Source organism: Primulina tabacum, chromosome 1 (genome assembly GCF_025594145.1).
Source record: "Primulina tabacum isolate GXHZ01 chromosome 1, ASM2559414v2, whole genome shotgun sequence".
NCBI classification, from domain to species: domain Eukaryota; kingdom Viridiplantae; phylum Streptophyta; class Magnoliopsida; order Lamiales; family Gesneriaceae; genus Primulina; species Primulina tabacum.
Genome location: NC_134550.1, coordinates 46,228,490 through 46,242,098, shown reverse-complemented (window position 1 = coordinate 46,242,098; position 13,609 = coordinate 46,228,490). Strand labels below are relative to the sequence as shown.

The 13,609-nt window shown below is 35.5% G+C and overlaps 2 protein-coding genes across 7 annotated transcripts; one reads left to right on the top strand and one right to left on the bottom strand.

Moving 5' to 3' along the window:
• Positions 1–5,684: 5,684 nt before the first annotated feature.
• On the top strand, positions 5,685–10,150 carry LOC142544832 (1-aminocyclopropane-1-carboxylate oxidase homolog 12-like). Of its 6 annotated transcripts, none has more exons than XR_012820119.1 (4): positions 5,685–7,921; positions 8,238–8,559; positions 8,650–9,029; positions 9,636–10,150. XR_012820119.1 is itself a non-coding variant. In XM_075651888.1 (4 exons), the coding sequence occupies exons 2-4, from the start codon at positions 7,398–7,400 to the stop codon at positions 8,902–8,904; spliced, it is 1,101 nt and encodes a 366-aa protein (XP_075508003.1). In that variant the 5' UTR covers positions 5,685–5,878; positions 7,332–7,397; the 3' UTR covers positions 8,905–9,193. The 6 variants fall into 6 exon arrangements, 4 of the variants coding, with proteins under 4 accessions (XP_075508003.1, XP_075508009.1, XP_075507998.1 ...); XR_012820117.1 differs by lacking the exon at positions 9,636–10,150 and adding an exon at positions 9,113–9,193; XM_075651888.1 differs by lacking the exon at positions 9,636–10,150 and having other exon boundaries at positions 5,685–5,878; positions 7,332–7,921; positions 8,650–9,193.
• A 135-nt stretch (positions 10,151–10,285) lies between these two features.
• LOC142544822 (CDT1-like protein a, chloroplastic) lies at positions 10,286–13,592 on the bottom strand. Its single transcript, XM_075651860.1, has 7 exons — positions 13,128–13,592; positions 12,859–12,978; positions 12,519–12,756; positions 11,230–11,943; positions 10,910–11,111; positions 10,733–10,823; positions 10,286–10,574 (listed from the first exon to the last, which is right to left on the bottom strand). The coding sequence occupies exons 1-7, from the start codon at positions 13,481–13,483 to the stop codon at positions 10,517–10,519; spliced, it is 1,779 nt and encodes a 592-aa protein (XP_075507975.1). The 5' UTR covers positions 13,484–13,592; the 3' UTR covers positions 10,286–10,516.
• Between the last annotated feature and the right edge of the window lie 17 nt (positions 13,593–13,609).

The window sequence follows — 13,609 nt, the reverse complement described above, 5'->3', positions numbered from 1 at the left end:
TAAATGATGCTTTGCATTCACCACAATCGAAAACAAATTTGTTGAGTTTTAATGATATATATTCTCATTGGTATGATACTCAGACAATATGATGGATCGGTTCGGGCACCTGCGAGTGTGCTTAAAATACAATATTCTCAATGAGCTGCAATAACTCGTGTTATAAGAATGTAAACACTGATGAATTAGATCGAGTTTGGTTTTAAACCAAGCGAAAAATACTCGAAATAATCCTTCGTTAAGAAAACTAATCGGTTTTATATATTGTGCAACAGAATAACTGAAAATTATATGTGATCAGTTCTGGCTTATATCAGTTCAGTTATGGACAGAACTCAATTGATATCAGCTAAACTGATCAAATCAGTTAAGAACAAAAATGAACAGTTAAACAGAAATAACACAAGATATGTTTATGGATGTTCGGAGACTTCAACTGCTCCTACGTTACCCCTTCTACCTCCTTGGGTAGGATACACTAGAAGACTTTGATTTATACAACACCTTGTAGAAACCCACTCAGTTTAGGACTTAATCTATTGCTTACATGAACTCTTAGTCTAGACTGAAAGAAACACCTTCCAGCCAACACTTGTTTAACGTTTGTGTGTACAAAGACTATATACACAAGTTTTATGTCTTTGTGCAAGACTCACTCAACTGATCTTTTGAGTTCTAATATCTGATATATGTGAGTGATAGTGTGTGAGTGTATGAGAACTGAATAATGAATACACCGAGAAGGTGTTGTCACACACTGAGGGAAAATGACTTCTAAACTAAGCTGATAACACGTTGAAGTGTTCCCTCACAACTGAGCTGATTACTTCTTGTAAGCTGATAAGGCTTTTAGCATGCCCTTCTTCTTCACGCACTCTTATTGTTCTATATGTTGTCTTCACTGATCTTCATCTTCTATTTATAGGAGCGAAGCTTGATCGTACAGTGAGACTCAATAATTATATCCGTTGCATTTTGAATCTGTTCCTCGAAACATGTCTGTACTTTCCGATACCCATTCTGGAACGTTTTGGCTTTAAACACTGATACAATGTCTATATTGTCCTTTGACTGGACAATTGCTTTTGTACCTTTGTGCACAGCTGAATTCCATTGAATAAGCTTGTCGTGTTCTGCAACTGATTGGTTCTAACTGATGCTCTGAACTGGTCATCTGAACTGATCTTGAGTTGTGCTGGTGAAATCAGTTGACTCGTCACTTGAACTAATTTCACTCTTTCAATTGAACTGGTCAGCTGAGATCTTCATTAGTTGAACTCTTCATCAGCTGCCCAGGCTTCTGAAAGTCTTCTGCTGAACCACATATCAGCTGGACAATCAGTTTGCATTCTTCGATAGCTTCATTTAATTACGTTCAGCTAATTGCACACTTAGGTAAGTTCATTATTAACAAAATTACAAGTTTTGTTAACATCAAAATCAAGCAAGATTGCGAACATGAAATGTTCCAACAATCTCCCCCTTTTTTATGATCACAAACTTGAATAAAAATCTCACCTTTTTTGATGTTCCAACACAATAAATGAAGGAAATGAGAAATATATGTCTTACCACATATAAATCAGGCAAGAAATATGTAGTTGAAAAACTACCAATGGCCCATACTGGATTGCATTATACACATATAAGTCCAATTGAATCAAACATGGTAGTTGATAATTCTTCAATACTGATTAATTGGCATGATCGATTAGGACATCCTACTTCAACAATAATGCAAAGAATTATAGAAAATACACATAGTCATCCGCTGAAAGACCAAAAGATCTTTCAAAATAATAAATTTCAATGCAAAGCATGTTCTCTTGGAAAACGTATTATAAGATCATCAGCAGCTAAAATCTAAACTGAATCACCCATGTTTCTTGAACATATTTAGGGTGATATTTGTGGGCCAATTCATCCACCAAGTGGACCATTTAGATATTTTATGGTATTGATCGATGCCTTCAGCAGATGGTCACATGTATGTTTAATATCAACTCGGAATGTGGCATTTGCAAGATTACTTGCTCAAATAATAAAATTGCGGAATAAATTTCTCGATCATACAATGAAGAAAATTAGACTTGATAATGTTGGTGAATTTACTTCCCAGAATTTCAATGATTACTGTATGTCAATGGAAATCTCTGTTCAGCATCCTGTTGCTCGTGTACATACACAAAATGGATTAGCTGAAACATTGATTAAATGTCTACAATTGATTGTCATACCAATTATTATGAAAACAAAACTCCCTGTTTCTATATGGAGACATGCAATTTTTTATGCTGCTGCATTAATTCGCATCAGACCAAGTGTATATCATAAGTACTCTCATTGCAGCTTGCCTTTGGTAAAGAACCAGACATTTCTCATCTGAGAATTTTTGGATGGATGGTATACATGCCTATTGCACCGCCTCAACAAAAAAATGGAACCTCAAAGAAAGATCGGATTTTATGTTGGTTGTGATAGCACATCAATAATTCGATATCTTGAATCTCAGACAGACGACGTGATTACAGCACATTTTGCTGATTGTCATTTTAATGAGGAAATCTTCCCAATGTTAGGAGGAGAAAAGAAACATATCGAAAAATAAATTACATAGTATACATCATCATTGTTACATCTGGATCCAAGAACTAAACAATGTGAAAAAGATGTACAACAAATTGTACACTTGTAAAAAATAACAAATCAAATACTAGATGCATTTGCAGACACAAAAAGGGTAACTAAAATCATATAAACATGCTGTAAATGCCTCAGATCGAATTGTAATTCCAAAGAAACAAATTGAAGATACTCATGATGTCATTAAACGCTTGAAGCGTGGAAAGCCTTGAAAAAGAAAAAGCATAGAGAAACACATCACAAAATAGAGAATGATATTCCGGTAAAAATACACGATGATGAAAATGTTCTATTAGAACCACAAATTAATGAGAATCGTGAAATCTCTATCAATTATATTAATACTGGAAAAATATGGAAGTGAAAAGATATAAAAGAAATTGATGAGATATTTTCTTACATTGTGGCATTTGACATCATAAATGACAATGAAGATCATGAACCAAAATCTTTTGGTGAATGTAAAAATCGACAAGACTGGATCAAATGGAAAGACGCCATCCATATTGAATTTGATTCGCTAAATAAACATAACATTTTTGGACCTATAGTCCTATACCTGAAGGTGTAAAACCTGTTGGGTACAAATGGGTTTTAATTCGAAAGTGAAATGAGAAAAATGAAATAGTAAGATATAAAGCTCGACGTGTTGCACAAGGTTTTTCTTAAAGGCTTGGAATTGATTATGAAGAAACGTATTCTCCTATTATGAATGCAATTACGTTTCGATATTTGATTAGTTCGGTGGTATCTGAAAATTTAGAAATGCGTCTTGTTGATGTTGTCACAGCTTACTTATAAGGATCACTCGATAGTAGTATATATACATATATGAAAATCCCTGAAGGATTTAAGATGCCAAAAGCATAAAGTTCAAAACCCAGAGAAATGTTATTATGTAAAATTGCAAAGATCATTATATGGGTTAAAGCAATCCGGTCGAATGTGGTATAATCGGTTAAGTGAACACTTAATGAAAAAAGGATATGTAAACAATTCAATATGTCCTCGCATTTTCATTAAGAAAACAATATTCGGATGCATAATTATTGCTGTATATTTTGATGATTTAAACATCATTGGAACGAATAAGGAAATTTAAGAAGTTATGTTGTACTTGAAAGAAGAATTTGAAATGAAAGAACTTGAAAAAACAAAGCATTGTCTGGGTTTGCAAATTGAACAAAAAAAATGTGGAATATTTGTTCACCAGTCAAATTATACAGAAAAGGTCTTTAAACGCTTTAATATGAATAAATCAAATACTTTAAGTACTTCAATGATTGTTAGATCATTAAACATAGAAAAAAATCAATTCCGTCCATGTGAAGATGATGAAGTTATTCTTGGTCTAGAAGTATCATATCTAAGTGTTATTGATGCCCTTATGTATCTTGCAAATTGTACAAAACCTGATATATCTTTTGCTGTAAATTTATTGGCAAGATTTAGCTCATATCTAAAAAAGAGACACTGGAACGGAATTAAACATATATACCGGATAACGAGGAACGACATACTTGAGACTTTTGTATTCAAAAGATATCAATCAAAGCATAATTGGTTATGCTGGGTATTTAACTTATCTACACAAGGCACGTTCCCAAATCGTATATGTATTTACTCGTGGATGCACTGGAATTTCTTGGCGTTTACAAAAACAAACACTCGTAACAACTTCATCAAATCACGCCGAGATTATTGCACTACATGAAGCAAGCCATGAATGTGTGTGGCTAAAATCAATGACAAAAAATATCCAAATCTCATGCGGATTATCATTTGACAAGAAGTCTGTGATACTATATGAAGATAATGCTGCATGTGTTACTCAAATGAAAGAATGATACATAAAAAGCAACAGATCTAAATATATTCCCCTTGAGTTCTTCGCATTCACCCAAGAGCTTGAGAAGAATAAATATATTGATATTCATCACATTCAGTCAATTGAAAACTAATCAGATCTCTTCACAAAGACACTTCCTACGATAATATTCAGAAAGTACTATATATATAATATTGAGATGCACAATCTACGAAATTTGTGAAGAATTGTTCGTGTTAACATGAGGGGGAGTTTACGTGACTGCACTTTTTTTCACTTACTATGGTTTTTATCCCAATGAGTTTTTCTTAGTAAGATTTTTAATGAGGCAGTATAAAAACACATAATGAAAACAATCATTGTATCATAATTATCATCAAAAAGGGAGTGTTGAAAATAAGAGATTAAGTGTTGAAAATAAGAGTTGTAAATTTGAAAATTATTGTGTGATAATATATGTAATGATGTATTTATTTTTGGATTATTTCAAAGAAATTCTATTAATAGGTCTCTCAATTTTTGAAAAAAAACACAATTGAGTGAATTTTTTTTTTTTATAAAAATGCATAGTTTAATATATTTTGTGAGTTTACAATTTTTTTTTTATCGCAAATGTTTTTAACAAGTTTGAGTTTTGTATGTTTTTAAATATTTCTGCTGCTTTTTCCAAGACACTACATGACAAACCAAGAAAAGGCAAATTTAGTTTCAAATCAAGTTGGGAAACAAAAAAAAAGGTTCAATTTATATATATGGATATCTATCTCTACGTCCCCATAAAATTGTATTAATTTAGAAAGAAACATTTTTTAATCCATAATTTTAGAATAAAAATTGTGGCTAGCGTCGTAGAAAATCTTGTTGAAAAAGAAGCTAAAATTATTATTTTATTAATATAGCAAGAATATTAATATTTTAAAAATTGGTCCAAGTCGGGATCTTGAAAAAAATTTATCAGGCTGATATAGCTAAATAAAGCAGTATCTTACCGTTGGAAGAGCTTAAATCCTAATTATAAAATCTTAACTTGTAATAATCCATTTTCATAATCATCATAATCATACCATTAAAGGAAACCACCCCATCTTCATAAGATGGTAAAATGGCCGATGGATTGGCAGATATCGACATAAATTTCTTCCCGTTTTCATAATGGTCCAAACCGCAACTACTTCTTCCTTCCATGTTTTGTCCTCATTAAGCATTCATTCTTATTTTTATTTTTATCAAATATTTTTATATTGAAAATGATAAAGAATGATTCTTGGGGTCCATTTTTCTTCTGTCACTTCACATCAACCATCCATAGTTCACTTCTCCCAACATAAAGAACCAGCGGCCCATTGGCTCTATTTGGTTTTATCTCTGCAAAAACCCCATTGGTGAAAACTCCGTTCTTGAGTGAAGGTGATGCCATGTTAGCTAAAAAACAAGTTTTGTTTATTTGATATTGGTGAGTTTTTGGGAGTTTCAAGATTTGTGTGTTTTCATCATCTGTTCCTGTTTCTTGTCTGCATTTCCCACATGATGTGTTTTGAGATTTTGTTGGCTTTTGATATTGTTATGTGGTGGGTAAAGTCTTTGCATTTGGGTTCATTCAAGTTAATTGGCTTTGATTTACTTTATTGTTTTCAAGAAAATGGATATCTGTTTGTGCATTACGATTGTGACTTTTTTTGTTTGTTTGGGTTTGGACTAAAATTATTTAGGCTCGATTAAAATTAACCAAAGTCCGATAGGATAGATTGATTAACAAAAGCCAACCAATTATTCTAAATAATTTGAGAATCAATTCAGAAGTGGGCAAGCGGTTCAACTAAGTGACCGTGGCTCAAGATCGTGAAAATGGAAGCAGAGAGAGTGGAAGTGGAAAAAACTTAAAAGAACAAAACTCAAGGGCCACTCACAACCCAAAAACTTGCAAATACTCTTGCAAAAATTTCATAGAATCATTAGTTTCAGGCAAATTTCACTTTTTCATTTCAGATATTTCCTTCCCTTTTATTCCCGTTTCTAACATTTTCATTAATCTTAATATATTGTTACGCTTTCTAAATTCCTTCGTAGGTACGCAAACAAATTATGCTGTGAGTTTATTTTTTCAATTTTCATATTATTATATTTTGTTTCTAGCGTCAGTATTTTTTAATGAGATTAGAACCAACAATATGTTGAAAATTTATCTTCGGTTTGATTTGTAGAAGTTAGATTTTAGTAATATTATTAATGTTGTTTTGCTGCAACATCTGATACGCCTGGGATCTACAAAATTTTGTACAAACACTCGTTATACCTTTGTGATGTCCTGTGGACGGTTTCTTTCAGCAGTTGCCACATCACTATGCTATTCAAAAAGAACTTAAGTTTTGCATATGAAATTATCTGACTGACTGAGCTGAAGCAAGCATGCAGTTGCGGTTGAAATGAGGAAAATATAAGATATTTTTAACTATTTCTACAAAAACAAGAAAATCGTCTCCTTAACTAAATTTCTGAAACTTTTTACTATAGAACTTAATGGTAGTGTTTGCAAGAAAATCGGCTGCTTAAGTATAAATATTTCATTGGCTAGATTGGTAGAAGATAAAAGGATAATCGATGTCAGGAACATTTGGTTTACTAAGCTGCTAAAATGGAGTTAGCTTACTTTTAAAGATACATAACAGAAGAGTGTATAAATTAATTTCTTGATTTCTGTAATGAAACAAAAGTATCAAATTAGAGAAGCAACAAGCTGTCGCTAATTAAGAACTGCATTATTCCGAAGTTCAATAATCTCTGTTCCCCACATGTTTGCTTATCTTGTAATTTTCCCTGATTATGTATCAAAATATCATTCTTTTACCCAACCATTACACAGTCCAACAGATTCATACTTTACATAGAGCCTATAGAAAACAAAAAGAAACACAGCAAAGAAAGAAATATGGGAACTGATCATGTTAGTGATTATGATTGGGAGAAAGAAGTGGAGGACTTCGAGAAAACGAAAGCAGGTGTTAAAGGACTAGTAGATTCTGGCATCCAAAAGATCCCAAGATTCTTCATTAGCCCACCAGAGAGTTTGCTTAGTAGAACTGATAATAGTGGTGAACTTCAACTTCAGATTCCGGTGATAGATTTTGAAGGAATTGAGAAAGGGGGGGCTCAACGGAAAATGATTGTTGATGAGATTCGTAAAGCTTCAGAATCTTGGGGATTCTTCCAAATGGTCAACCATGGAGTCCCATTATGTGTGCTGAAAGCTATACTAGAAAGCACTAGGAGATTCCACGAGCAACCAGTGGAAGCAAAGATGGACCTTTATTCTTCAGATTCTAGGAGAAAAGTTAGGTTCTATAACATAAATGGACATTTCAGAGAATCAGACGTGGCAGGCTGGAGGGATGCATTTTCTTGCACTTGTGAAGATGATATCGTGGAACCTGAGGCTATTCCATTAGTTTGCAGGTATCCCTTTCGGTGTTTTCTAACATGTACTTGATGATTCGTATTAATGAATTTAGATTGTAGGATGTAGAGTTGCTTTTATGACAGAAGTTTCATATTTTATCTCCTGGCGAGGACATTGGATTCTGTAATCTCGCAAGTTAAAAAAATCCATTCTTGGGACAATGTTAAACGGATAGAATTCAGTTTTCTTGGAAAAATTTACCAGAATCCTACAAATTAACAGTCCTGTACCTTCGACACGAGACTGTATCTTTGGAACCTTGGTCAGTTGGTTGAATCATCGTCCTTAAATCCTTTAAACCCTGGTTTGCAGGAGCGAAGTCATCGAGTACCTGAAATACATGATCAATCTGAGAGATCTTTTGTCTGAATTATTCTCAGAGGCACTAGGTCTAAGCAAAGATTTCTTGAACCAGATACAATGCATGAAAAGTGAATATTTAACATGCCTATACTATCCAGCTTGCCCCGAACCTGACAGGACGTTTGGCACGGTTAAGCATTCGGATCCCACGGTTCTCACCATAGTAGTACAGGATTTAAGTGGAGGACTCCAAATTCATCATGAAAATAACTGGGTTGATGTTCCTCCAATTGAAGGGGCTTTAATAGCCAACGTTGGAGATCTTTTACAGGTAATAATTATACAGACAACATATTTCAATTCAAGATTCTTTATCCATGTTTTAATAACCTCGCTTTTGAAAAATCTCTGTTACATCCAGCTTATCACCAATGACAAATTCAAGAGCGTGGAGCATAGAGTATTGGCTAGATTAGTCGGGACTCGTGTATCCGCTGCTTGCTTCTTTTTTCCAAGTTCTGAGCAAATGCTCAAGGCTTATGGACCCATAAAAGAGCTTCTATCCATAGAAAATCCTCCACTATACCGAGAAGTATGTTATCTTGATTTTGTTACTACTCAGTATCAGAAAAATGTAAGAGATGGTAGCCTAGCCCTTTCCAGTTTCAAGTTATAAAACGCGGTTGCAAGCAACATCAGACTTTGCGAAAACATGGTGGGATTCTGGTGTTTTTGGTGATCTTTATAAGTTATTCGATTCATTCTTAATCGGGAAAAGTTCACTCTTTGATTTACTCCAAGGTTGGACACTTTCAGTTTCTTTTTACATTTTTTTTGTGATTATAGAAGTGATTTTTTCTGATTTAATGTGGAAATTTTTTTAGGAGATGCAAATTTGTAGTTGATTCGTCCCATCATCGTTGTGTATTGAAGTGCAATTGAAATAGCAAACTACAATGCTAAGATCTCAGTCTAATGGCTTTACAGGAGAAATAAATATGTACAGATAGGATGTTTGGAAACTATTTTTGTCATTCTTACATTTATCTACAGACTAATTTTCTTTTCACTGCCTTTTCCTTTAAATGCAATTTTGATATTGGTTTAATCATATTAGAATATTTAAAATACTCTCTTGCAAATACAAGTCTGATTATTTATCAAGAGGTACAAAAGAAGCTAGAAATGATCCTAAGAAGAATCTTCATGAAAGGAATTCAGATGAAGAAATTTATCAAGGTGTGATAAGTTAAAACCAAAATCAGCACCAGCCATTAGGCCATCTCCTCTTGGAATCCATTTTGGGTAACCATTTAGATCTCGAGTTTGAGTATGAACCCAACATCACACTCCGTTTTCGAGGTCTCCAAATCAATCTTCCTATTATCCCTTTTCGACGTGGTGCAGCTGGATATTCATACTGGGCTGGTTCATCAGCCTTTGAGAAGCTGAAAATTTCGTCTCCAATGGTGGCAGCTGGTGGAGAGCTGAAGATGGCTTCTTCAATGGTGGTCGAAGGGAAGACTTGGTCGCGATCTCTAATGGTGTTGAGGCGTAAATACCTCTGATCCAGTGATGTCTTGGGGATGTTTCTTGCTAGTAAAGGAGATGCGCCACCCCAATTGTTGCTGCCGAATGAAGGGTGCTGAGGAGTTCTAAATTCCAGCAATTCCCTTTGCCTCATGCTTCACTTGTTCTATCTTAGAGGATCTTTTGGTGCAATTTTATGTTGCATTGTGTGATGTAACTGTCAAGAAAGACAAAGCAAAGGCGATTACTTCAAGAATTGGAACAATTGGATTTATCTTTATGCTGATTAAAAAAACACACAAATAATTTTTTTTAAAAAAAACCATAGAAATAAAACCAAGTGCTTAGTTGGAGTTTGATACTGTGAATTGACAGTTTCCATAGTATTTTACGAGGTATATTTGTAATTTTTTTGTCCAAAGTTATCCATCTGTATAACTTTTATGATTAAAAGTGAAAATTCACGACCCAAGCTATCCGATCCAAAGTAAATTAACATTGGGTCATTCTGGAAAATCTTATTTCACCATCGGTAATCACTTAAATCAACTTCGCCTTAATTAGCTAACGATAATTTTGCACTTTGAAACAGTTAAATTGAGGAGAAAAGGTTTGATGAGAGATAACTGATGGATTACCACGATGACACAAAATAAATATATACAATAGAAACACCATGTTATTTAAATCACTGTGGGGGGCAAGAACAGCATCTAGAAAAAGTTGACATAGAACTTGATTTGTTTCCTTGCCAGTTCTCACTTGGCCTCGGCGAGTCTAGCCCGAATGGATTCAGGACTTGATATCTTGTTGATACTGCAAAAGAAGAAGATATTTGTAAACCGTCATATAATGCTGAACCTCACTCATCAAACCAGTTGAGCTTGGGCTGAGACAGGAAACTTAAACTTTTAGAAAAGAACTTTATGATTTGAGGAATAACTGCTTAATGATGGAGTATTTGTAAAACTTACCATACAAGAAGATCTCCACTAGATGCCGATTTTTCATGAATCCATTCAGGAGCAAGTTCTTGCAGCAATCTAAGTTGTTCTTCTACCTCCCCTGTGATGGTATTACATGATTCAGCTGATACTCTATTTTTGCAATATGAAAAGATTAAGAATTTCCTTGTTAGAAATCGAGCTTACTTCTATCAACCACATCCATATTGCCAGCTATTATCTTCTGAACGAGCTCCTCTTTTGTGAGGACAGAACGTCTAATAGATTGAAACAGGAAATAAATCATGTTAAAGAGCTTGGGCAAGCCCGCGATCATTTGCAGCCTCCACTTCGCTTGTGAGATGGCTGGATCACGCTCCATTAATGCCTTCTTCTCCTTTTCTTGTATCTGTAGATGTAGACAAAAGTTATACATACATTAGCTGATATCTTTAGTAAAATAAATAGTTGATATGTATGTCAAATATTTTGATTTGTGGCGTGTCACCCAAGCAATATGAGCTTACTGATTGTAAAAGAGCCTCTGGAAGAATGTCAAAGATTTCGCCACTGGCTGATAAATTTCCACATGTACTTCTGCTAAGCTCATTGTTAGCATTTGCAATCTTAACAGGTGTGTCGAATTTCAGAGGCCTGTTCGGGGGTGGGCGCCTGACTAGTTTGCTCATTGATCCAGATGACTCATCATTTGGGCTCCTGCAACATCTCTTAGGCGGTTGAAGCATGGGCGTAGAACATATCAGCTGTGCTGGAGTAGAGCAAAGTTCCACCGGAGTTCCGAGAGTAGAGGAGCCATCTTCATTCTTGGCCAAATTTACACTTTTTACTGGGGTGTGGGTGTCAAGAAGGATCGATGGTGGTACACGAGCTGAAGCTGCCTCATTAGATGAGAATTCGGAAGGACAATCGACAGAAAATGGGCTACTTGCATTCTCGGAAAGACTTTTAACAGACTTGGGTTCTGAATCAACCAAAACATGGACATCAATAACTGACTTTTCTTGTTTCAGATTTTCTGCAGTGTGCATTGAGCCCCGTGAGAAGCTTCTCTTAAATGATAGAGACAGATGTGATGCTTTGGATGAGTCTCCAAGCAATAATCCTACGTCAGGTGTCTCGATTATCGGAGATGAAGCTGAGGCGCAAACCAAGTTCCTAGAATAATCTTCCTTCAATCTATTGAATGGTTCAGGCAGCTCATCCTCAGGAACATCATCCCCCTGAAGCAGATGCACAGTCTATTAGTCACATAAATTCATGTAAAATAGCAGAAGCAGTAACTGGCAACCGACAACAGGATAAACAGCGATCTTGACAAGCTTACAATAAGATTTTTATTTTTCAAAGTTTTGGCAACCAAATGAAGGAAAGAATTCCCAGTACACATTATTCAAGCGCTGTCAGCCAACCTGACCGAAAGGTTGGATTTTCTAGCCTGCCTGCATAGCTTATTCGTAACATAAGTCACATGAAATCAGATCATGATGCATCAAGTCACGAGGGTGGAATACTTTTCCACCATGAATTCAGTTTGACATGATACAAGGGATCATAGTGATATGAAAACCGTGCACAAATTGATGAAATAAAAACGAACCAAGCAATTCTCCACATAGAATACCAAACTATGCAGAGTGCCAAGGATCACATTAATGAACACCACCATCTTGGCATGTGGTGCCAGCTATAAGTTTGCTTCATACGTAAAATCACATTAAAATTTTCATATATATACCCATAAAAGGAGCTAACATCACATGCAATTCATAGGCTATTTGGCAAGTAAATGTTGTACCACCGGGTGGGACTTGTAGAATTCCACAAGCCGAGCACGGAAGACTTTCCTTAGCTGCTGCACATTTCGACTATCAGATTTAGCATTACTTCCATCCCCAATGGCTTTAACATTCAAACTGATACGAAGATCAGGCTTAATACAGCAAGTGCGCTCATCACGCCTAAGAACCTTCTCAATCTCAATGACATCCGGCATGATAAACTTCAGTTGAGCTAAATGGCTATGTGTAAACCTTCTGAAATTTTGTCCATTCCAAAAAAAAAAAAAAAATCAATTTGCCAGCACAAAAAAGATAATAAATGAAAAAAAGAGAACTCTATAATCCGATCTTGCACACCTATCGGTTAAAGTTTCTACTTGGGGTCTAACATTAGTAAATAACGTTGCTGATCTCTTCAACTGTAGAAGCCGGAGCGAGCTATCCAAGCTATTGAAAAAATTATCCAATAGTTCATACCTGAAACACATGTATAATAAAGCATTTAATTACATTATACAAAACCAGTCACAGCATTCTAGATCATTTTCAGACAATCAAAATCACAACATATACAAAAATACAACACGCCTTTGATTTAACATACAATAGCTACGGCATTCACTTACTCTTCCGGAAGCTTAATATCTCCATCAGCGGATTTCTTTTTCTGCTTAACAGTGGCCGCAGATTCAGACCAGGTATCAAAATGCTCGTTTGTTGATCCAACGACTGGGCCAGGATTTGTCCTCTGGCCGGAACCCGATTCCCGCAGCTTTAGCGCCGCCTCCCTGATTTCTTTAATCGACATCGCCGCACTACGGTGGCGCATACGGCGAGGCGGATCAGCTGTCTTCCCGGGAGTTTTGACAGTCCATGGATTCGAGTCGGAGCCCGATATCTTCCGGTTCCGTGGACCCGACGATGAATGGAGCGGCTTCTTCGACTTACACACATTCAGCAACGAAGATTTAGCAGACTCCATAGTTCAGACACACAGTGAAGGTGAGATGGAGGGAGTGCTATACTGATATATGCGAAGGTGCGCGGGTCTCTTCTTGGCGCCAAAGGTTCCCGCGGGAAGATGAGGAAGGGTGATTGTGTAATTTGA

Bases quoted from the DNA above. Each gene is read 5' to 3' on its own strand.
- LOC142544822 (XM_075651860.1), bottom strand. From the start codon at position 13,483: ATGGAGTCTGCTAAATCTTCGTTGCTGAATGTGTGTAAGTCGAAGAAG. The intron at 11,112-11,229 runs GTAAGCTCATAT...CTACATCTACAG, and splicing joins CAGAGGCTCTTTTACAATCA to ATACAAGAAAAGGAGAAGAA. The intron at 10,575-10,732 runs GTAAGTTTTACA...CTTCTTTTGCAG, and splicing joins AGTGGAGATCTTCTTGTATG to TATCAACAAGATATCAAGTC.
- LOC142544832 (XM_075651888.1), top strand. From the start codon at position 7,398: ATGGGAACTGATCATGTTAGTGATTATGATTGGGAGAAAGAAGTGGAG. The intron at 7,922-8,237 runs GTATCCCTTTCG...CCTGGTTTGCAG, and splicing joins GCTATTCCATTAGTTTGCAG to GAGCGAAGTCATCGAGTACC. The intron at 8,560-8,649 runs GTAATAATTATA...TGTTACATCCAG, and splicing joins ACGTTGGAGATCTTTTACAG to CTTATCACCAATGACAAATT.